Source organism: Helicoverpa armigera, chromosome 6 (assembly GCF_030705265.1).
Source record: "Helicoverpa armigera isolate CAAS_96S chromosome 6, ASM3070526v1, whole genome shotgun sequence".
In the NCBI taxonomy this organism is placed as follows: Eukaryota; Metazoa; Arthropoda; class Insecta; order Lepidoptera; family Noctuidae; genus Helicoverpa; species Helicoverpa armigera.
Window position 1 is genome coordinate 9517142 of NC_087125.1, and position 24682 is coordinate 9541823.

Consider the following 24682-nt stretch of genomic DNA (forward strand, 5'->3'; position numbering starts at 1 on the left):
TAAAAAATGCATATGTAACATTTCGTAAATGTTCGGAAAGATAGGTACGATCATTTGGTTCTAAAATCAGAACGGTGATATCCCTAACCGGGGATATAGGCCTCGCAGAAGGCTTTTCCACATACATATTTTATACTTAAAATTCACAATTTCCTTCTAGGTGGTATACGGAAGATTCGGCATGACCTCACAGTACCGCTGTTCAGTATTACATCACAACGCTAACCCCACGTGGAGTGACGAGGCCAAAATCCGTCTCCCAGCTACATTAACACCCCAGCATCATTTGTTGTTCACTTTCCACCACATATCGTGTGACCTTACTAAGAAAAACGACGCTAACGTGGAAACTTGTATCGGGTAAATATTGTACTATATTCTATTTCAATACGAGGTATATAGCTGGAAGTATCAACACAGTTATCGTACTCATTCATATCTTATTTTAAAACGAAATTATTACTTTTTTACTTTAAACCATATTTCTGTAGCAATAAGGTCGAAAATCGAATGTATCTTACACTAAATTGTCTTTCACACACGTGAAGGATTCATACCCAGTTGCAGTACTGATAATGGTGATATCCTTCTATTGTTTATCCCAAACAATACACTATCGGGCGAGTCCATTCAGAAGTGTCCATTGACGAGCTTATACAATTATTCCATTCGATAAACGTCATATTGCATTGCTCCATCTCTGTTACAGATACGCGTGGGTACCTTTGTTGAAAAACGATAAGTTGGTCGACGAAGTTGTCAATTTACCTATAGCAACACATTTGCCGTCTGGATATTTAGCCATACAGCCACTTGGGTTGGGAAAAGGGGTATGTCGTTGTAATATTTAAATCCAGAATATGAAAATACTAAGCGTGAAGCGTGGTGCTGGTGATTAATGCTCAATCCTTCTCCATGTGAGAGGAGGCCTGTGCCCAGCAGTGGGACGATAAAAAGGTTGCAACGGATGAAAATACTGATGCAATAAGTATTGTATCTTCCATCTATTCATCTGAAAAAAGGGTATATTAATCACAAGTTTACCATAAAAGAAATACTGCACAAAACATTACCCATATTCTTTGCAAAATAAACGATTTGATTTGATTTGATTTGAAACAATACTGAGAACTATACCAAGAAACCTCAGTTTACAAACTAACAAAAAATATTTATGTTATTACAGAACACAGGACCAGAAGTTGTATGGGTGGAAGGCGAAAAACAACTGTTCCGATGTCAACTAGTTCTAGACTCTACAGTAGCTACAAGGGACGCTCATTTACATAATTTATTTAATCAAGCTGAAAGGCTAATAAAGTCCAGTTCTCCCCCTACTTCTCCCTCCCCTCCGCCGTGGAATGACGTCTGCAATGCGCTCAAAGCCGCGCATGCGATTAAGTTGAGCTCGCTTATCGCTTTCCTGCCGACTATTATGAATCAACTGTTTGAACTAATGGTAAATAAACATTAATATCATATTTTAAACTCATTACTACTGAAAATATTTAATGGAAAATATAATTGTGTTGTCTATTTTACAGACTGTAGAAAAAAGCTACACTCATGATATGGGTTATCAGATTGTCAAGTTGATAGTTCATTTTGTGCATATGATACATGATTATGGGAGAAAGGATCTTCTTGATAGCTATGTGAAGGTAAGAATTAATCCACATAAGTTCTTCAAATTGTAAGAAACAAAACAACTCTGTTGAAAGTAGCTGTAGGCATTTCTAGCAAAAATAAATATTGGCGGTATGGTTTGCGAAGCTATTTAAAAAGGGTAGAGCCTAACGTATTCACATAAAACTATTTAAAGGTGTTCTCCTGAGACGCTATAGACTGTTATTATTTTTATTAAAATAAATGTAACTCAAGCTTTTTCTGTCCCCAGTACGTATTCAACTGTGTGGAATTCAAACTCCACACAATGTTGACGGCCCCACTTCACATGTTTGTCGACCCCAACCAACCAGACTTTCTATTGGGCAACAAGTTTATGCAGTATTCTGGGTTTTTCTTCGACATCATTACTAAGAGTATGGCGCAGTATCTTATCAATACTGGAAGAATTAAAGTGAGTATTACGTGTACTGCAATAGGGAACCCCCTTTAGCATACGTACAGTCAACTTCATGTCAGTGCTAACAGTTTTATAGGAAAATCGTACTTATTACTATTGAGTCAAGGTGCATGACAGTTACCACTGATGTGCAGTCTACCGTACCTTAGCTACTTTGTACTATCAGCCAAAGACATGTATGACCAAGCGTGATAAGTGTTCACAGATTAGCAATAAGTTCGAAATTCGGAATGCACTGTATGGTAGTATTTGTTGTTATAGCAATTTCAAACTACATATTTTTAGTCAAAGTGGGTACATGTCATTGGTTTATGAAATCATACCTTATTGACGCTAGACTTATTTAAATCTTATAGATGACATAATGATATTCAATATTAATATTTATCTTTTCAGATGTCGCGTCATGAAAGATTTCATGCTGATCTGTTAGAAAATATAGACAAATTGATAACGACTGTGGAGCCTTCATATATTTTACAGCAACCAATGCAAACTCATATTTTTAATAAGAATCTTGCAACTTTCCTTAAGGTTTGTAACTTATAAACACCTTGAAGTATCAATTTCGAATTGTATCCACTCTGTAACTGTTTATCGCCATAACAATAATGTACTTTCTTTTACAGTCCTGCCTATCATTCATGGACCGAGGTTTTGTGTTCCGACAAATTAAGAAATATTTAGACAAGTTCAAACTTTGCGATCCAAAAGCGTTGTTTGATTTCAAATTCACGTTTCTGCAAACAATTTGTTCCCATGAGCATTTTGTACCTTTCAATCTGCCGTTGCATGCGAACAAATTATCGAGAGATGGCGATGAAGGTAGGATATCATTACCAAACGTTATGCTCAGAGGGTATCTATATCTAACCATAAGTACATAGAATATTTTTCTATTTTGACGTTATTATCAGGTAATTAAAGGAGACAACTCCAAGCGACAAAACTATCTCGGGTAAAATGTCATTAGATTTTTAACGAAGCGCCCACGAATGGGTACATAGACTTGGATATAGATAAACTGTCCTTTTACACAAAATGAATCTCTCCCTTGGTTGTTTATCTGAATAACTGTTACTTTTACACAGATCCTGCGAGGCTGAGACTCACAGAAGACTTTATAATGAGACACTTTCTTGCCGGAACCCTTCTTAAACAAGTACTTCCTTGTTTTCCAAATATGTATTGCTAGCTATTTATATCAAGCATGAGTCATGCTTATTATAATTATTTATTACTTATAGAACATATTTTCTTATATGTTGTTATTGTTTTTTAGGTTGAACAGTCATTGCGAGAGGCGCCGTTGAAACGTAGGTCGGCGTTGAGTGTGCTTCGAGCTTTAATGACTAAACATGAGCATGATGATCGGTATAGGACTCGACAGTGCCGAGCGAGGCTCGCGTATCTGTATTCGCCGTGGCTTACTATTGTACTTGGTAAGTATTAGAGTATAATACGTAACATTTGATCAGAAAGAATGATGGATAATCTCTTTCAAACGGCTTAAAACTTGTTATTTGAGAACTATTATTTCATTATCATCATCATCCCAATGCCTCCTCACACAGAAGGATTGAACGTTAATAGTATTTCATTGTAAAACCTATTTTTATTAGAATGCTCAGCAAACAGACATATATTTCTAGATCGTATCGCGTATCGCTTTACTATACCATCTAATTTAAGCCCATATTTTCACAGAAAATGCCCACCGTCTCATAACAAAATCTCTAGCAAGTCCGGTCGAAAATGGTCACGATAAAGTCGATGGAGACGCAACTATGAACCCAGTACTCAATAGTACGCAGAAAGAGGCGGCCTCAGCTAATAGTACGCCGCGAAGAAATAGACTGACGCTACACTTTGATCATACGCCGGTCAGAAACTCCGCCCATTTCAAGGAACCGCCTACAATACCGGGCAATTATATGTATGGGAAAGGTGAGATATGCAAATAAGTTGATTTTGTTATTTCAATTCAGAAAGCTTTGTCATTGGTAAAAAAAAAATGGTTTGTGTTTGGTTCACTTGGCTAGAATAATGTGTGTACTATTATCTGTCACCAATTAGGGACATTACCTCCCACATACTATGTAATTGTGAAAAATACATACACAATGGAAGAACTTTTCTGACAAATATCAAAGGAGAGGTTATTGTTTCTGAGACTTGACTGATCCATGATTAATCAGGTATCTTGCGTTTATAATATAGATTAATTTGTTTCCTCAGATCACGCCAACAATATGTCACAAAGCTCGTTAGAATCAGTATCTACAATGTCCGGCGGTGATTCATTACCTAGAAACGTTGGACGTCTCGACTTGAGCGAAATTGGTGATCAGGTCAATAGGTAACTATCAAGACAACACCATCATTTACAGCCTTACTACAAAAACTTAAACATCTGTTGAACACTGGTCTAAAAAATGTGTGGCTGCAATACGGACCTTATTTCAACGTCATAATCTGTATTTTTTTAGACAAGTGTTCAACAGACGTTTAAAAGTTTTTGTGTTATGATGGCTGATATTCTACCTTACAAAGCACTAATGGTTATTTTTGCATAGGTTCGGTGTAATGTCTCCGGAAGAAGTAAGGGATGTGCTCTTGTGTTTCTTATTCGTATTGAAGTATTTGGATGATGAGAGACTAGTGGATTGGTGGAAGACGCAGTCTCAATCACAGCAGCAATCGTTCTTTAATGTTTTAGAGTAAGTTGAAACTATGTATTTTGAACCTTCCACTCCTTTTATAACGCACAAATTCCATTGAATTGTCTCGTTTTCAGAATATGCGCCGAACAATTCCAATACGTTGGAAGGAAGAAAATTCTATCAGAAATGAAAGCAACAACGCCAGATTGTAATGGTAAACCAAAGCCTGTGAAAGCGAGGACTTTGCCCGCCAGAATGAGTCCTCCAGACTTCTCTAAAGAACCCCCAATAGTTGTGGAGAAAAACAATACTGTTAATAGGGAAAACCTTGTGAATCCTACAGTGACTACTGGTGAGACTTCTATTTTATATAGTACCTAAACTATACATAATGGCTTCAAATTGTTTATAGTTTAGTAACCTTCTAATCTAAAATCAAGTGCTTGGTTTCTAACATCGTTAAATCATCCTGTGACATAAAAGTTACTCGTAAGATCGTTAAACGATTTTGCTAGCTAAAACTTATTTAAAACAATAATTTAATATATGTGGTTGAGTTGTAGGATCAACCTACATTACGTACAACTTTGACATTTCTTCTTCAAACTGATGTATGTAGGTTGCCGGTGTTCGGTCAGAGAGCTCAAAACGTTAAGGGCAAAATCTTCATGTCCTCCGTATATGTCGAATTATTTTACTAAATAAACATTTTTGTAGACTCCCATTTTCATCCTAACGTTATCCTTGTTCAAAGAACTGGAAGCGATAGCAGAACACACGGTGCTATCAGCGAGCTGCCTCGCCACAGAAGTGGGGCTCACCATCATAGACCGCGCGTGTCTCTTCATGAAGAACCTGGGAGCGGCTGACGGCATCGCCGCGAAGCCATACCTTAAGTTACTGCAGTACCCGCAGAGTGAAACTTTGTATAAGCACTTGTTTTCCGCTTTGAGAGCGTATATCAATCAGTTTTCAGAGACGCTTTTTGAAGGTGAGTTTGCAAGGAAATTTGTTTAAATAGTGTAACATAATTCTTCTTTTAGCATCCGCCACAATCTGTACTACGTTCAAATAAAGTTTAAGGATAGTTGCGATGTGCCAATTATTATTGCTCTGCCTCTAAACAATTTGAAATTTTTTAAACCTTTTGCACATATGTAACTACCTATTTGAAATGCAGATTTTAAAAAACGTACACACCCCAAAAATTTTACAGAATGTCTATATGCTACGAGATAATTGGTACACAGTTACTAAAAACTATAATCAAAGCAGGCTTTAAGGCATCAGTAATGCATACTTGCCCCCACCATTATGAAGTGCCAATAAGTGTTTCAATTTATACTGATATAGCCTAAAATTTTCTACCTAGGTGGCAGCACAGTATGTTCAGGCGTGGTCGCAGCAGTAGTACGTTTGTGCGAAGCGCGGGCGGCGTGGTTGAGGCGTGAAGCGGCCGCCGCTTTGTACTTGTTAATGAGGGCTAATTTCCAACATGGGACTGGTGGTGACTTAACCAGAGTACATCTGCAGGTAATTAATAATTTTACATAATACAAAAATGACAATAGGATATCTGGAATTATGGCTATAATATAATTCTCGCGAATCGCGGCGCAGTTATCATTTTTAGCCATCGTGGGTTACGATGACGTACGAAGAATATGCTCAGAATTTTTGCGCTATTGAGTTTTGCGAGAACCGTATCTCTATATAGTTGTTTTATCACCTATGTTTTAGTAGAATTGTACTTACTATATTTGTATTTCTATAGGTGATCATGGCTGTATCGAAACTACTAGATAATTCAACTGCTCTAAACTGCAAACGTTTTCAAGAGTCTCTCTCTGTCATCAACTGCTTCGCGACTGGTGATAAGGCTATGAAGGGAACTGGTGAGTATGAAAAATCAACTCTATTTACATTGCACTAAAGCCTGATATAACAGACAACATAAACGTCCGTTTTTTCTCAAAATAGCTTAGTATTTACTTTGAAAATTGATCTTGAAAATTACTAGGAAAAATGTTGTTAAAGAAAACTAACGTTTATGTTGTCGGTGAACTTGGCTTTAAAATTAATAAAAGTATAATGTGTGTGTATAAACAATAAATTGTGAAAATAAATGTTTCATTAAAATATAATTTTATTTGCACTAGGTTTGTCTAGTGAAGTAGCGGAATTGATGCGTCGCGTGCGCACAGTAGTGGGTGCTCGGGCTCGACTCGCTGGTGTAGGAGGCGTTGGCGCATCAGGTAAGATTACCCGTACTAATAAGTGCTTGTAAAATAAATAGATAATTTAATTAATTTTTTTGTGTGTTTTATCTCTGGATGACAAGTAAATTATTTGCACACTAACCACACTTGAAGTCCTTCTTTGTTGTCACTTGAAGTCAAACAATGTTGTCAAAAATTACAATAAGACAAATAAACAATAAAGAAGACGATTCAAATTTAAAGAATGGTATTCAGTAATATCCCACTCCAGTTGACTCCAGTTGGAACTTTAATGTTAAAGACCCACGTCATTTCGAGCTTAAAATTAACTGAAAGTAAACATTTAGGTGCAGGCAGTGTCCACTTGGCGGAGCTACAGCATGCTCTAGCGGCGTCATGTCGCGCGACGCCGCGGCTGCGTCACGCCTGGCTCTCCAACCTCGCCGAACATAATGCTCGCCAGGGAGATCATGATGAGGTGAGGATCTACCGTTTTCCTCCTTAGGCCCTTTATGTACCAGGGCCTCGGTAACTCTTCCGAACAATACCTACCGCAGCCCCGGCAATAAGGTTAGGACCTAAGCATTCCATCCATTTTACATAATATAGGCGAAGTAAAAGTCGAGAAGTAGAGGTGGTACTAACGCCAACAAAAGAATCGATGTTATTACAGCTTATTTTGGTACATTTCATTAAAAGTTGAAGATATGAACTGTGTTTTTAGGGTGTACAAATTATAATAATAAATATAACATACAATGTTTTTTACCTCCTTTTTTTTGGGAAGTCGTTACAAAAACGTCGTAAATCTCAGTTCAAAATACCAACGAAAGGCATTCTACTTGCTCAATGGCCACATTTTACCATAGTCCAGCAAACTTAAATCGTCCACTACAAACACATTTTCGTTACCAGGCTATGTGCTGCCAACTACATATCGCTGCCCTCATAGCCGAGTACTTAAAACTTCGAGGAACACAAACATGGGGCGCTGACGAATTCGCCGAAATCTCACTCAACATACCCCGTGACGAAACCGGCCTTAAAATCGACGAGGGTGAGTAAAACATCAATATCACAATATCGATAATATATTTTATATCCTGCGTCATAAAGTCCACTTTTAAATACCACAGCCTAACCCATCGATTTATAGGAAGCACTTAATGCGAATTTCTATAAGCTATCCATCCGTGGTTTTACGATTAGAGATTGAATTTTAACATTAATTTGACATAACTCTAATCGCAATACAACCTATAGATATGTTATAGAAATCCATAGTAAATATAGTTTCCAACGTTTTGAACTATGTATTAGGAACTCTGCAGTCTTCGTTATAGTTGTGTGACACTATGTATTTGGTTAGTTCTTTGAATGTCTCGAGAGGACAGAACGCGTTGCATCCCGGCACTTCCATGAGGCGGGGTTCCGCCGAGTCGTCGTCCCAGTAGTATATCTAGAAAAAAATATATAGTGAAAGTATGACTGTTTTATGTTAATTGGAAACTACTTGAATAGAACTTAATTAATACGGTAATCTAATTCGTCAAATGTTTTGTTCTTGTCAATGGAGGCCTTGCAGTTTTTAGCAGCCTTTCAAATGTGGTACAGTCGGTCACGTGATGTCAAAGTTCATGGTCTACTTTCTCAGACAATCCACTAATTTATTCTAAGCTCTAGGAATGCGATTTGCATCTAGACCACAATAGTGAATACATTAGCTTAAACATATTGTATAACTTAATTTCAACAAATGACAGAGCTTGCAAAAATATCGACACTTAAGAAAATGATACATGGAAGTAGGGCTGCCATTTCGAATTTCGCCAAACCCGGACAAAAATTTAAAAAACCCGGACATTTGGCGTAAATCGCATTTTTTCCCCGGACCAGTCAGATTTTTTTTACACAAAACAAGATCTAATTTTAAGACAAAAAAATGTTGTAAATTACAAACAACTGTAAAATGAAGTTGCCGCAAGCGAACATTGGGATACTAAAGTAGCTAAAAAAAGAGTGTCAAGAAAAGAAGCCGCGAGCGAAGCGAGCGCAAAATTTTTTGAGTTTTGAGACACTACGACTTCTGCAGCAAATGCTTGTCTATTTACAAGGTTAAACTTCCATACAAGGCAAGCAATCTTATGTATATTATGTTTTCAACTCGTAGTTGATGAAGGCGATGCATTGTTATTGAAAAACCTGTTTGACTTCTTATCCTCTCAAATCGAGTGATCGTCCTCTGAAATCTGCTGGCCCTAGGCCTAATAAGACGACCTTGTGAAAAATGTCCGGGTTTTCCCCGGACACTTCTTGAAACCCCGCCCGGACGGCCCCCGGACGGCCTCCAAACGAGGACAAATCCGGGGAAACCCGGACGGATGGCAGCCCTACATGGAAGAGAAAACTCAATCTTATAAACTGTGTCAATGTATCTATCGATATCTTGCCTACATTTTACTGAACGTCACCATGGACTACAAATTCCCGGATTTGTGGAAGGCGAACGTGGGTCGAAGCCAACGCTGTAGCTGTAGACCTTTTGAGACAACTTTAAAGAAATGGTTACACATAACCCATTCACAACAAAAATCATTACTCATTTATTTTAGAAAAAAAAAACTTGCCAAGTATTTCAAAAGCATAGCAAAGCTCACCTTAAAACCGAACCGCTGTCCATCAGCAAAAGTCTTTTGCTCCTTCGATTGCGGCGAGGGCCGTCTCTCATGTAGCTCGAACAGTAACGCGGCTCCGGGGTCCGGGAGACGCGGTGGCGGGGCCACGCAGGCCCCCAAAAGCGCCGCTACGGACACTGGGGTGCCAGTGCGTACGACCAGACGGAGTTGCGACTCCCCCGCGCTGTTACTGCTGGCTTCTTTTATTATTTGTTGAAGTAGTGCCCCTGGAGAAAAAAAAAAGAATGGTAATTTTTAAGTATTGAGTTCTTGATATAAGAATAAGGTAAAATGAAATAGATTGTTGTTTTTCTTTAGTTGCAGCGATCAGAAAAACAACTTAGTAGGTACAGCAAGTTCATTTTGTGTAATTATTTTTTTTCTTTGAGGAAGATATAAGCCATTCGGTTGCAATTATTAAAATTTTATTTTTGCACATCACACGATTGATGCATTTTTTAAATTCATTTAGGAACAAGATCCCGTAACCGCTTTATGCTGGTTTCTTGACGAAATGTCAAGGATTAATTAAGAGTTTTAATCTTTTACGTCAAAGTTGTGTAGAAGACATAAAATAATTATTAATAATAATTGTTTTGCATCAAAGTGTTATTATAATCTAAAAAGGTTTCGATAAAGTAATCAATTTTTATATTAAGTTGGTATATGATTCTTACCGCCACTAAGTCTTCTAAGCAGGTTATTATGGAACATCATTGAATACTCCAATCTGGCCACATCCATTAGTTTTCTCTTCACATGTTTCGCCCATTTCGGATTCGGTACTTTTATGTCGTCCTGGAAAATATGATTAATTGTTAACTTCATTATTAAGTGTTTAGTCATTGGTTTTTAATTGTCGGTCAAAACTGCAAACCTGTTAGTGAACTTTAAAGTGTGACTATAAAGACATGGGTCCGTCGAATTGGTTTATTTTTCTTTGGTATACTAATTGCATTGCTATTCCCAGAAATATTAAGTCTAATAAATACAAATCATTTAAAGAATGCTACTCGTGAGATGACGGCAGATAGAAGAGGAGGAGGTATAGTAGGAGAAAACGTGCTGCACCGACCACAAATAAAATGGGATAAGTGCATGATGCTTTTCGAGAAAAAGGTGCTAAAAACTAGCTTAGTTTCAATGAACGTTTTTGAAATTTACTTTAATGATGATGATATACATACCTGTATTAGGAACAAATTGTTGAGATAATAAGCTTCTTGCGGCGTGCTAAAGTTGGTGTTGGTCATTTGCGCGATCTTGTGGAAGAGATCGCGGTATGGCAGCAACAGGCCTTCTTCTGTGAACGCTTTAAGTATCCTCTCCTTCTCTTGTTTGTAGCGAGGACAGTTCTCTTCGTAGAGTAGCTTGAAGAAAACAAGTTTCGTTAATCCAAATCTATATAAAAAGTGGCTTGTAGCTGTGCTATCACTGTTGGCAATTGACAGAGCTTGATAGCCCAACAGTAACAGAAGCTATACATATAAATTGTGCCTTGTAAGTTTCTGGGCCGTAACATAAAAAAGTAATAAGCATAGTTTAATAAGCTTTATTTGTTCTTTTATTATGTATCGGGATAATACTTACAAAGTCTTGACGTCGCGGTGGATACTTGTAAGGCACGGGTTGCCAGGGAAGCGTGTCGTTCCACGCCTGCTCCGGCGACGGAGGCCAGAGCCCCGCCGCAATCAATAGAGCCGTCATTTTGCTCAGCTCCGTGTCTGATGATATCACGATACTGTTCTCTGTTCAAATACAATAATATTATAACTATTATGCATGTTATTATAATTAGAATAGTTAAATAATCATGAAGTAATTACCACTCTGATAGTAAGGTCCCAAAAACTCGTCATATCTTTTCCTAAGTAATGCGCCCATTTCAAATGTCAACATCTTGCCCTCCTGCAATAATAAGAAACATACAAACGTCTTTATTAACAAAGTCCGGTCCCCTCGCAATGCTTTTCTATTAAACCCGTATGACGTGCGACAAGCAATAAATCATTATTAGTGGTTGACGGCAATCAGCGTGTCTGCCGACACCTCGTTCCCGTTTAGAACAGGCCGCGACCTTCGGCTATCGGTACTCCCTCCCGCATTCGGACCAGGAAGCGGATACTTCGTTATAAAATCATTCGTCTTCACTTGTCCTTCGCGTCCGACCCTTAACTGAGGTTCCGGAGATTCATAGTCACGGCAAAACTATTACGCACCTTCAATATGATCTGTACCTTTTTGCAAATCCAATAATATGCACTGTTTTGAAATTGTACTATCTATGTAACGAATGTATATGTTATATGCTATTTAAACATTGTGCCTGAATGAGACTAGTCACTTGGCATTCAAAATGGAATTGTGGCGTATATCTGTTACTTGGCTAATCTTGTCAATGGGTACAGCAGAGCTAGCCTGCAAGGACGGCTCAACAAGTGCTCTTTTGTTACATCGCCAGTATTGTGAGTACGGGATAGAGGCGCGCCGCCGCATATGAGTAATCTACATGCAACATCACCATTGATCCGAGAGTCGCGGTTATGGTTTGTGTACGTCAGAAGTCATTCGTTACGGCCGGCGGATACCTAATTTAATGTATCGAGGAACTACGCCAAAAAACGTCCATTGTTGTAAAATTACGTCTCATGCGGTTCCCATGAAATTGAATACAAACTATTCGGTTAAATTGAAATTCTGGGAAATTAGGCGGTTTCAATTTTCTCTTATCCACTTTAAAACCTATGCTGAATCTACTTAGAAATGTAAACGGTTTGCTTACGTTAGTCATAGCGCCGGCTCCGTAGGGCGAGAACACGTGGTCTGGTGGCGGAGCCCCCAGCATAGCGAGCTCCCCTTCGCTAGGGGTGCGCTCTCCGTGTGACATGAGCTGCGAATATATTTATAGGATACATCAATTTATACAATAAATCTGTAAAAGGCAAAATGTCGGTCCTATAAATTGCGTTAATTAATATTTTTAAAATTATCTGAATTTATTCATTGCGATAAAATATCTAACTAGACTTTTCCCTTTTATACTTGACATTAAAGGATATATTATTCCTTTCTCACAATTGCAATATATTTTATCTAATACATGTTCTTGAATAACTATAAACAGTGCCAGTTTATAACTTTAACGTAACAATTAATATTCATATATTATTTTAATGTTCTTACCACGTGTACTTGTCGGAGAACGGTCACTTCGACCGTTGAATCCTTCATCAGTATCACTGCTACGAGGGCTGGTGAAAATAATAAGTTGGTAAACATCGCGTTTTTTTACTAGTGGGCACTGTCCAGAACCAATATGACGATAGTTTTATACTAAAAATATTTGCTTCGCTTTTTCTCGTTTATAAAAGCTTTTTACGAACTAGATTGTTGACGGTGGGGATCATTACAAAAAGCCGGCCAGGCGAGAAGTAACCAGCATAATACTTTGTAATCTATCGCTTTCAGCCATGACCGTTGACAAGCATCGATTATAGACCTAATCGTTTCCGTAGTTAAATCCGCGAAGGCCCCAAAACACAGACTCCTACGCCATATTGCTTTGTCGCTTGTATACATACCGGCGATGAGCGAGATGCCCACCAACACGCCGAGGCAGCAGCAAGTGTGTTCTATGCGCATGCCCTGCGCCGGCGCCGCTTCCGCCGCGTTGGTCGGCTCCTCCTCGCGACCGCCCTCTTTCCTGCGCAAACGCACCACACGCTTGACCACGACAAATACTGCCAACAACTAAACCCTCTCATTCAATGCAACTATTTCATATATTCTAAGTCTGGGATCCTAATCATCTCAGAACCATTGTTCACAATATTCATGCACTACAACTATCTCAGCCAATTATATTCCTACATACATGATGAGAAAATTATACTTATGTTAATTGTTGCACGTGTCCGTACAGATACCGCAACGCCTTCGTTTGACGAAAACATCCGCTTTATTGAATGATGTCTCAAAATGTCACTCACATTTTCCTTCGCCGGGTCGGCAGCTCTACATTGTAATCCGATCTTAATCGGGTTTAAGTCACTCAGGATAACGCATAGTTAGTAGCTTAATGTTGACACATAAACCACGAGAACTGTCCGAAGCATCCACTTGGCAGACGTGAGAGAGCAGCGGCGGAGCGAGGCAGGAAGCGCACGGCGCGCGAGGCGGAGTCCCACTGAGTTCCGTACGGGACGCTTGGCGAGATTCACGGTCGCCGCGACCTGTGCCCGCTCAGATGATTGACTTTGTCCAATCGATTGTACCACGGTGCCTATTTACACATGCGTGCCCGTATCGTCCGATGTTGATATTTAGACGCGACCGGCGCCCTTGTTAACCTCAGTTTCAATGGAAAAATCAGATTTGGTCTCACAATGTGTACCCATGCAAACATGTGTTGTATTCATTTCGTTGAATCCGCCATTCATGGTAGTTTTTCATACATATTTGAGATGGATAACGTTAATTTCCTGTAGGAAATACATTGTGAATATGCAATAAAAACAAAGAATATACGTTAAATGGCACAGTGGCATGTGAGTATTATTTGCATGAGGGTGCTTTGATTCGCCTGATAGTGTGAATTAAAAGATTGCGCGCGCGCTGCCGTGCGAACGTACAATGCCTTCCGCCTGCCCTATCCTGGAGGGGTACAGAAAGTCTATTTTGCTATGACGGTCTCGTGTTCTTTGCTAGCTTTTTGTTGCTAGGAAAAATATTCCTATTTCATGCTAAGATTGTGGGCATGGAACTCGTTTTCCCAAAAACGCACAATGCAGAATAACTTTATTGTAAGGACTACAAAAAAAGTTTAGTAACCGAATGATCAAAAACCCAAACTCCGTGACAAAGGAAAATACGTTTGACCTGAAAACGGCACAAAAACACTTGATACGCACACATACACTTAAAAAATAATCACAGTAAATGATTAAAACTTACTTAATGCATATAACACTGCTCAGATGCACCATCTCCACAACACAGAATTCTTACGTCTAATTAAGATTCCAAATTATCTTAGTATAAATAATTAGTATAATCAAGACATCTTGCTTAGTGATAAGGCATTAATAAGATGTCGGAGGAAGCGTTGTTCTCATAATTCTATGGCAGGCATACTGTAAGTGATCATATCTAATCATATTGTAACTACACCGCGTTTTGTTTCCAGCGAATAGGTTCATTTGTTTACTTTACGTATAATACTTACGTCTGCGTAACATTTTGTGCCTACTCAGATTATGCAGGAGTTTCTTGCAATTCTATTGAGTTTATGAACATAGCAACGATCGTCCATTGTCGTCATACCTTTCTAGACTTACCTATTCCAAGTTTATCTCAGATCTATATGCTTCGACCAAGGATTTCGAGTGCCCATTTCCAAATTGTGAATATGAGAAAATTAAACACTTATTCCGAATTAGGTATCAGTTTTATTACAAAACTAGAGGATAATTTTTGCGTAGCAGGATGCTGCTGAACTTTCTAGGCCAAATGATTCAACATGACCCGCATATTCTGAAATCTGACGTTAACAGTATTCGGGAAGTCCTCCGAGGGGAGTCCGATTTCCCATCAAACTATGTACCTTAAAATACCCTTGGACTTTGCCGGTGAAGTGTCTTACAAAAACCTTGGTAATGATCTTAGTTGAGGGCATTGACTTTACGCTTAAGTTGGGTGTAATAACAATGCTTTTGTTTGTACTACTACATACATATTATGAAGTATAGGTGCTCCCAAGTTTTAACGAAATATCCAATGTTAGTAGGCCAATCGGAACTCCTCAATTCCACGTAATTATGGATCACCGTTTACTAACCAAATATTTTATTTACCCGAGCGTTGGTAATTTACATATTCTAGTATTTTTGCAAATGTCAAAATGTCTACTGCGTTTATTTGGTTAGTCTTTGACGTTTTTCTCCTATTATGATGTTAATTTAGTTTTTTAGATTTCGTATTGTTCTTTATGTATGACCATTTAGGTGTTATAACTTTAACACAATTCATATTTAATCGATATTGTGTTTTTCATGATTACATATTTCTTCAATGCATTGTTCTGAATAGATTGAGTATTTATAGCAACGTGTACTCATAAATATTTTTATACGTTATTACTTTATGCCACGAGCGAAGCCTGGGCGTATCGTTAGATCGTAAAAAACTAGTTTTGATGTGCTGCCTGCACAACATTTCATTTACTTATTTAATTCCACGGTCATCAGTATTATTTTAGCATGCTTTATTTTACCAAATATTATTTAAAATAAAAAGCAAACAAAATAAAAATCACAGCCACTTTATTCGTGTCACTATATCTAAAAACTTATATATCTAAGGTATGTACTATGACGTTAAATCTTTGCATTTGTTATCCATTTCTTCTTTAGAGAACATGACTTCTTGTACAAGGCTCACGAACTTGTCGTAATCGCAGACTAGCTGACCCCCGCAGCCTCCAATGGGAAGTACCTCCTTAGGCCCGCCCGCGTCACGCGCGTACACCGCCTGAGGAAAAACAAAAACCATTAATTTACCACGAAACTATTTGTTCGTTGTCACATAGCACTTTTCAGTCGAATAAGCACGGGAAAAGGTGAATGCCCGACCAATTCAACACCACTCCCGCTGCGACACTTTTTATTTCCTTACTTCAATGTCGCCAGATAATGATTAATCTCTTTAGTTAGAAAATCTGATGTAAAAAATAACAGTTCCAGTCCAAACAATAAAAAAATCCTTTCAAGATGCTTGAATCCCGTTGTAAATAAAGGCTTTGCTAAGTATATTTTGATAATGTAATGCAAACGACTTCCCAAGGTGTATGGTTTGAAGTGTCAGGCTTATTCGATCTTTGTTATCGGACATCAATGATATCAGCTGTCTAAAATAATGTTAGTTTAATGCAATGTACCTAAACAATGTTTAAGATGCATACATAATTTTACCTAAGAAAGTCGAATATTTTACGTAGGTACCTAATATTTTTTTTTATTTCGTTCAAAATATGCAGATTGGTCATAACACTAATTATTGTAATGGTAGAGGTAGTGTAACTAATTGAACCATATGTCAAAACACTTAAATTTAACGCTTTACTAATTATTCTGTACAGCGTATTTATGTAAATCCTTTTTTATATACAAGGAACCTATACAAAAGATACATTAATATACCAATTTAAATTCCATTCTTTGCTAACTTATATGGCACGGTGGTTTTGTCATTCAAATTGTGTATGTATTGTCTTGATCTGGTTAATGATTCCATAGATGGTGGAAAAGTTCAGCAAGTCGGTAGTTAAAGAACAATGAAACTCTACTTCAACACTTATTTGATGGCACGAATAATTTGTTTTCCTATGAAAGACCTTGGGTGAAGACGTACTTACAAGAGTCTGGCGTCAAATGTTCTTTGTACAAGATTTTGATATGGCCTAGTTTTTGAAGGTCTTCCTCTAATATCAAATGCGGAAAAACTGAGTTGTTCTTTTTAAAATACACCTTATCATTCGTGCTGTAGAACCAATTGGATACTCTCCAAAGATACTCACACTCATTCCATATTCTCCTGTATTCTTATTCCTTCTCAGTTCTAAAGAGAATGTAGACCCGTAGTTAGGCTGGTGGGGTTCGAAAACTCTGGAGGCGGCCATCAAGGCAGCCACGTTGTTTTCATGTGCCGAGTACAGATATAACCTCGGTTCTATAGGATACGTTATATTGTGCACAACAGAACTCGTTGTGTTTACTATTGATTGCATTAGAACACCTGGAAAATAAGAGATGTTTTTTAAACACAGAATTTTCTTTCACTAGCCTGTGAAAATATATCGAATTCTACATGATTCTTACAATCATGTGCAAAGTTTAATTGAGGATATTAGTGTTCTTTTGAATAAATTTTCAGCTAATTATAACAAAATATTTTTTGTTACTTCAGATATTTACCTGACGCCAGTTGAATCAACTCAGCATTATAAAATTCTATAGCATACTCAATCTTTGTTAAAGCTTTGATTTGTGGCATTATTTCTTGCGCCCATTTCGGTGTTCGCACACCAACATTATTCTAAAAGAAAATAAACACTTTTGAGCTACAGTTTTACAAAATGTTTTAATCTGCTATTCTTAAAAAACCTAAAACTTACCAACGTTTGGAATAAATTATCTAAAAAGAAAACGTCTTCAGGTTTCGTAATATTCGTCATAGTTTTTTCGCTAATATAGCGAAATAAGCTTTGGTACGGTTCTATCCATTTCTTTACCTCGGGTCGCTCATAGGTCTTGTCCCTTAGCCATAAGTATCGGGGACAGTTGTACCAGTATAGAAGCTGAAATATAAGAAGTGATTGAAAAACCTATTTCATCGTTATTCTTACATTAACCTAACGGTGTAAATTATGTTGGTTGTGTGATGGATATTTGATTTCCACCTGCATTTTTTATAAAATTGGATTTGGTGAATCCTATTAACAATAGCAAGTTTAATTATTTCGCAACAGTAGTAAATCATTGCTAATTTGGAATTTCTACGACAAATTACTTTCCGCGAAAAAACCCAACTAGGATATATTCGTTATAAAAATATAGTTTTACCAAGTTTTGATTATTTTAATTTAATAACAGGGAGTGCATTAACAAAATATTATATTCGAGATATTGTTATTTAGAACCAGTTTCATATTAGAGACAATCCTCATTATTTCTAACCGGTTGTTAGATTGCCTATATCAGCACCTGAATATGTAATGAATATAACGGCTGCAATAATGAAGTATTTTACAAACTAATTATGTTTAGTTTGACGTAATTTTAATTGATAACCTGTTGACATTAATACCTGTAGAAAAAGTACTAATCCAAGAGCCTAAATACAAATTGATAATAGTTTATACAATGTGTCCCGGGGATAAGTGACCGCCCGAAATTTTTTGAATATTTGTACAAAATTAAGGATAATTTCCTTTATATTTGGGACTTACCGCCTTTGGTTTTTTTTAAATGATTTTTAGTAAATACTGTGACGTGCTGCAGTTTTTTAAAGATATTTCCTAAGTTTGTACATCTTTTTAAATTCTTTTTTCTTTATTGACTAGCCGACATCATAGTTTATTAATTAAAATTATCAAACATATCAAAAATGTAATAAAACATTTATTAGAAAAAAAAAGAAAATAAAAATTCAAAGAAAATAACGCCTTTTTTTCAGTTTTTCCAAAATAAGTCCAATAAATGCCCCCTTAATATCACTTTTTTTTAATTTATTAATAAACTACATGATATTTCCTACAATAGCTCAGAACAATGTTTGCTGCTATTTCAAACAAATGCAAAAATACAGTCAGTTGAAATTGACTCCTACTCGGTAAAAAAAGAGCAAAGCCTGTTATTAACAGGCCTAACAATAAAATTTTTTTAATGTTTTTTTTCAAAAATATAAAAGAAATTATCCTTAATTTTGTACAAATATTCAAAAAATTTCTGGCGGTCACTTATGCCCGGGACACATTGTATAAGAAAATGTTGAATAATAAATTTTTACTTACGTCATCATCATCAAACGGTGGTGTATTATAAGGGATGGGTTGCCAATCCAGGTTCGGATTCCATTTCTGGGCAGGTGGAGGTGGATACAGGGCTGACAAAGCAGCCAAAGCTGTCATCTGGGTCCTCGAGTAGTCAGTAGTCCGTATGGTTATCTCATCAGGCAAATATAATCTCGAGATGAACCCGTCGTAAAGCTCTCGCAGATACTTACCAACGAAGTAGCTGCGTTGTTTGCCTTTCTGTCGAAAAAAAAAATATTTTAGACTGGCTGGAAACTTACGTCACCTCGGCCTGACAGTTGCAGCCAAGAAGTTATAAGCAGTTAAGAAATAACTGCAATAGCTTAGAGATCACCATAGGTGAGAACTACACAACTAAGTTAAGCTCAGAAGCGAGTCTGATGAAGGCTCAGATTTTAGCTGGGACATTGTAAGAGTACAGATATTTATAGTAAATACAGAATATTTACGCATGTTCCGCACGTGTTTGACGTATCCATGTGCGTATTTTTATGATACCTGATAAGATGTAAAGTTATCTTGAAATCTAAATATCGCTAGGCAACAGTAGGCACGTAAGTGCATCTTATATTGTTGTCATTCGGCATTTGGATGCTTCGATAAGCACGTCAGTTGAAATATTGGATAGATCGATTGGAGTTTTTCATTTTGTATTCATGTTTAAAGTTAGCTTAAACGCCCTTGTCTCAGGGACTGCTGGGTTGGTTTGAAAAATGCTTAGAGTTAGGTATATAGCCAATTTATGTATGTAGGAACGCCTGCCTTAGTCGGGTCCCAATGGTGAAGCGCTGGCGGAATTAAATCTTTCTTAAAAAGTAAATACCTAGGGAGTAAGTAATTAAGTAGTAAGAAGTTCGTGAATTAAAACTTTGATTTGTTTTCTTTCAATCACAATCAAATGTCACAATCAAAGGGTCAGTGTCCCTCGGTGACCTTGGTGACATGCCATGACCCCAATTTGTCTTATTATTTCCGGAATAAAGGTAGTTCTATAATTGAAGAATTTTAGATGCATTACTCATATATTACAATGCACATATTTCTGATTCAAATGTTCACTGCATCCAAGACCATAGCTAAATTCATTATACATAATATCCAGGTTTCATATCATACCAATCTATACCTAAAGTGAATGCTGCATGGTATTATGAAATTCTTAATACCTCCATTATGGTTGTCACTTTCAACGTTTAGATTTTGATTTAATAATATCGACAATAGACTTCAGTGGGCACAAGTTTGACACATCGTCTGATATATGGGCCGATATCTCTCTCGGTCTTACGATTTCTTAATAGATTAAAATATCACACCACTCATTTATGTCGCGTTATTAGGTGAAAGGTTTTTGACACGACAATATTTTGAACGTTTATTAGGAAATGTTATCTTTATGAAATTCACCTTATTTGTTTTTCATACTAATTAACTTTTTCTTTACTCTAAAAATAAATTATTATATTCATCTTTTATCTTCGGACATCTCAAGGGGTCTAGCCAGCGACCTTAATATTAGGGAATTATACCATCGCATACTTACATTCGTCAATGCTTTCTTCCCATAGGGGAAGAAAAGGCTATCTGACAGATGTTCCTCAGATGGAAACAAGTCCAACTCTTCATTGTCAGGCGTGCGGTCTCCATGGCGAAATATCTGTTAACAAGGTCAATGTTGTGTCAACAATAGCAGGACAAGTTATTGTATTGTCTTATCTATGCAATCAATGAAATTGGGTCAATTAAACTTATTTAACCGCAAAAAAAACAATGATGATGAACAACTCAGTTCTTATTGCTGAATCCTTAATCGATGCAAGATAATCGATGCTTAGTTTCGGCACCATGTCATTGTAACCGTGTACCGGTAGCGGCACACGTTTGATAACATGATTGACCACAGTTCGTCATTAAATAAATGATCTGCGAATCATGTCGGAAGCTGGCACGCCTGCCGGTCGTGACCACTTGAATAACAAGTCATCAGACGTACCACAAATGCGAGGACCAGGTCTGTATTCTCCAAGCCATTGTTTCCGGAGTCGATCCGGCGCGGTTCCGCCGCACGGCCGGGAGGTTCCTCCCCGCACGCTGCCCCCACCAATGCGACCACCAGCACTAACACCAGCCCCATTTTAAATGCAAATTTCCCGCCTAACCGACGAGAGTGGCCTGTTATCGGCGCTACGTACGCGCGTTCGCGAACCGTTTTCGACTGCAACACACAGAGCCTCTGCTCCATTTATATAGAGATACATAGAATAGTATTTCAAGAGGGCCGGCGGGACAGCACCGCCTCAATAGCTGTGCGAATCTCTAACAACGTAATCAGCCGTTGGACATCTGTTAATGCCGAAAATTGCACCTTGATACGTACCTTCTCGAGAGCTTGAAAAGTGAGATAATTTTGAGACAATTTACGAATGCACGTGCTTGATTATGGTTGATATGAGAGATGTACTCACGGAACATACCTGTCGTTTTCAAGTACGTAGGGTGTTTCAGGGTCATGGCTTCCATTCATAGATATTTTCATATTATTTTCAGTGTTTGTTTGTATACAGCGCGCGCGTATCTGCGCTATCAAGATAATTAGACACGCTAAAAGATTTATAAAACAATAGATAAGTAAATAACTTGTATAATTTTGTGTATGTCAAATTCAAAGTAAACATGAAATATTTCCTTAAAACCAAAATACTACAAGGCTATTTTTGCTACCATAGCAGTTTTTGTACTGTAAGAAATAACGTTTTGTTCACACTTTATTTTAATCGTAGAACCATGAAAAATTCGGTTCAAATTAAATATTTTTATAAATAACATTCATTTATTAAAATTAAGAGATGATATTTTTAAATTTAAAGGCCTTTAAAAGCAATTAGTTTGCTTTATTTTGGGATTATATAAGAACACAAAATAAAATCTAGGATTAGGTACCTAATTTTTAAAATCATCAATGTTAGGTACTTTTCAATACACTTAACTACAATTTATGTATGTTAAAATGATTGTGAGCTAATACACCACAAAAAAATACAAGCACAAAAATTACCATTCTGTAAACAAAAAAAAAATAAGGTCTAACGTGGAATCTCCCTATAAATAACAACACATTATAAAATTATTATTTTTATTTGTAATTTATCATTTAATTACAAATTGAACCTTAATTTAACATTCATGTTATTTTGTTGCGCACTGACATGTTTTTCCTATTGATTTAATATTAATTATTAAAAATTTTTTTTTTCAGTACCCACCATATTTCAATTAATGTTTTGCAATAATTCTAAACAACTGAGGACATGACCTGCAACTCGTCCATATTATAAGTCTTTTGTACCAGTAATAATCACCTAATTAATATCATTAAAAAAAACAATATATAATTTTCCTTATTTCAGGCATGACGGACGTTCATTACAACGAGCAAGCGTTCCTGGACCAACTGATGATATGCACGGAATCAGTAGACAAGGCCGAAAGATACGAACTGTTGGGCCCACTCTACCGCCTCATCATACCTATATACGAGCGACGGAAGGACTATCAGGCTCTTCTCACCTGCTACCAACATCTTACCAAAGCTTATGCCAAAGTTATAGAAGTCACTAACTCAGGGAAACGGCTGCTAGGTAGATTCTACCGTGTAGCCTTCTTCGGCAAAGCGCATTTCGGTGAAGACGAGGAAGGCATTGAGTTCATCTACAAGGAGCCCAAATTGACATCCCTAAGTGAAATATCGGAGAAATTACAGAATTTCTACGAACAAAAGTATGGTGCTGGGAATGTGAAAATGATCATGGATTCTGCACCGGTTAGTGACGACTTTTTTTTTTGTAGAAACGTCAGCACATCAACCAACCTCAGTCTGTCAAATTTCTTCAATAGATTTTCAACCTTATCACAATAGTGGAAAATTAAAGTTCCATTGGTAAAATTTTACAGATTCGGGTAAATTGATCCGTTGGCGTATGCACAGTTATTACGTAATGCACTAGTCATTAGTGAAGAATTTTAATTCATGACGAATTCGTATATTCATTTATGTGCTTAAAATGTATCTAATTAGTATATACGTTTATTTAACCACAGCTATTGATGCTGTACTGATAAAGAATTATTTACTATCTGAGTGGTATCACAATATTAATCATCTTACGTATGGATATTCTAAACAATTTGAGACCCTTTATTTTCCGTGTGTCGAACATACTTACTTATGTTTGAGATAGATTATTATCATCTAAGGATCTTGTGATCAATACAATCAATTTGGTTCTCCGAGTTTATTTTAAGTCAAAGGCGTTTGACCCCAATTTCGGGTGTTTCTTTGGTTCAGTGATATAGGAGTACCAAAAATATTCCCTAAATACGTTTCCAATTTAATTAAAAATAATCAATTAATTGAAATTTGGTCTCAAAACGCAGGTAGTAACTAAATAACAATGTAACACTTACATATGTAATCATAAACCTGTCTGAAGAAAGATGGAACATAAATATTTCACAATAAACGATTTTTCCATTTTCCTTAAATAACTTTATATTTAGTTAAAGCAACTATGTCACATAAACACTCTTACACTTCATAAAAGTTGAAATGCTGCAAAAATAATAATAATAATGGACTTAACTTATGGTCTTAAAAAGGTCTTCTTCTCTTTAAGACGTCAGAAAACTCTAACTATACATTGTCCAACAAATGATGAATTCTCTTTTACTTTTCCCTAGGTAAATCGCGAGGAACTAGACAGCAAACTAGCTTACATCCAAGTGACCTGGGTTCGCGCGGCTCCCGAAGGTGTGGTGGTCTCGGGAGGCGGGGAGGGGTCTTTCGAACGAGCCCACAATGTACGCCGCTTCGTGTTCGAGACGCCTTTCACGAGGGACGGTGCAGCTAGAGGACCGGTACATCATCAGAGGCTGAGGCTCACACATCTTACTAGTAAGTACTAAAGCAAATATTGCAATGTCCTGTATAATATTGGTATTGCTAAATGAAAAGCAACGTTATGCTCGTTGAAATAGAGTTTGTTTTAGTAAATAGTATTTGCCGTAGTTTCACAAACTTGTGTGTGACACTCCATCATGATACGCGTATGCGCGGATTTTCTTTCATATTTTTCTCCTGGATTACATTAGGTATATTTTGGAAGGAACAATCTTCTGTTCCGTAGCACTGACGCGTTGATAACGAGAGTGTTACAAAACGTAAAAATAGGCAAACGAATTTGCTAATTTAAAGTATGACAAATTTTAATGAAGTTATTGATGAAGTTAATGAAGTTATTACTCTATTTATTACATTATGTAATAGCACCATTGTTTTAGAATGAACTCTTGCGCATTTCAAGTTTGTGCTTTTATTCCTACATCATCTTAATCATAAATGTTACTACAAGCGTATTTCATTAATTCAAATGACGTACTAATGTTCGAGAAAG

The 24682-nt window shown here is 37.0% G+C and overlaps 2 protein-coding genes across 2 annotated transcripts in view; one reads left to right on the plus strand and one right to left on the minus strand.

Annotated features, from left to right (window-relative positions):
- Ziz (Zizimin) overlaps positions 1-24682 on the plus strand; it is a 37467-nt gene that overhangs the window by 6328 nt on the left and 6457 nt on the right. Inside the window, exons 11-31 of the mRNA XM_064035367.1 lie at positions 161-360; positions 710-830; positions 1187-1459; positions 1545-1661; positions 1898-2080; positions 2483-2620; positions 2716-2911; positions 3178-3248; positions 3369-3528; positions 3794-4033; positions 4325-4445; positions 4663-4806; positions 4884-5101; positions 5504-5740; positions 6122-6282; positions 6524-6644; positions 6909-7004; positions 7316-7446; positions 7884-8025; positions 22640-23052; positions 23970-24183. Coding sequence (XP_063891437.1) covers positions 161-360; positions 710-830; positions 1187-1459; positions 1545-1661; positions 1898-2080; positions 2483-2620; positions 2716-2911; positions 3178-3248; positions 3369-3528; positions 3794-4033; positions 4325-4445; positions 4663-4806; positions 4884-5101; positions 5504-5740; positions 6122-6282; positions 6524-6644; positions 6909-7004; positions 7316-7446; positions 7884-8025; positions 22640-23052; positions 23970-24183 — 3697 coding nt within the window. The remainder of the gene's footprint in view (positions 1-160; positions 361-709; positions 831-1186; positions 1460-1544; positions 1662-1897; positions 2081-2482; positions 2621-2715; positions 2912-3177; positions 3249-3368; positions 3529-3793; positions 4034-4324; positions 4446-4662; positions 4807-4883; positions 5102-5503; positions 5741-6121; positions 6283-6523; positions 6645-6908; positions 7005-7315; positions 7447-7883; positions 8026-22639; positions 23053-23969; positions 24184-24682) is intronic.
- Positions 8044-21532, minus strand: LOC110371112 (uncharacterized). The gene is made up of 18 exons (XM_021327225.3): positions 21226-21532; positions 20776-20889; positions 19212-19451; positions 17814-17996; positions 17614-17734; positions 17217-17434; positions 16011-16171; positions 15246-15366; positions 14597-14628; positions 13225-13346; positions 12827-12894; positions 12426-12533; positions 11470-11551; positions 11234-11391; positions 10831-11013; positions 10321-10441; positions 9626-9870; positions 8044-8427 (listed from the first exon to the last, which is right to left on the minus strand). The coding sequence occupies exons 1-18, from the start codon at positions 21472-21474 to the stop codon at positions 8278-8280; spliced, it is 2676 nt and encodes an 891-aa protein (XP_021182900.2). The 5' UTR covers positions 21475-21532; the 3' UTR covers positions 8044-8277.

Bases quoted from the DNA above. Each gene is read 5' to 3' on its own strand.
- LOC110371112 (XM_021327225.3), bottom strand. From the start codon at position 21,474: ATGGAGCAGAGGCTCTGTGTGTTGCAGTCGAAAACGGTTCGCGAACGC. The intron at 17,435-17,613 runs GTAAATATCTGA...CTTATTTTCCAG, and splicing joins GTTGATTCAACTGGCGTCAG to GTGTTCTAATGCAATCAATA. The intron at 11,014-11,233 runs GTAAGTATTATC...GTTTTCTTCAAG, and splicing joins CACCGCGACGTCAAGACTTT to CTACTCTACGAAGAGAACTG.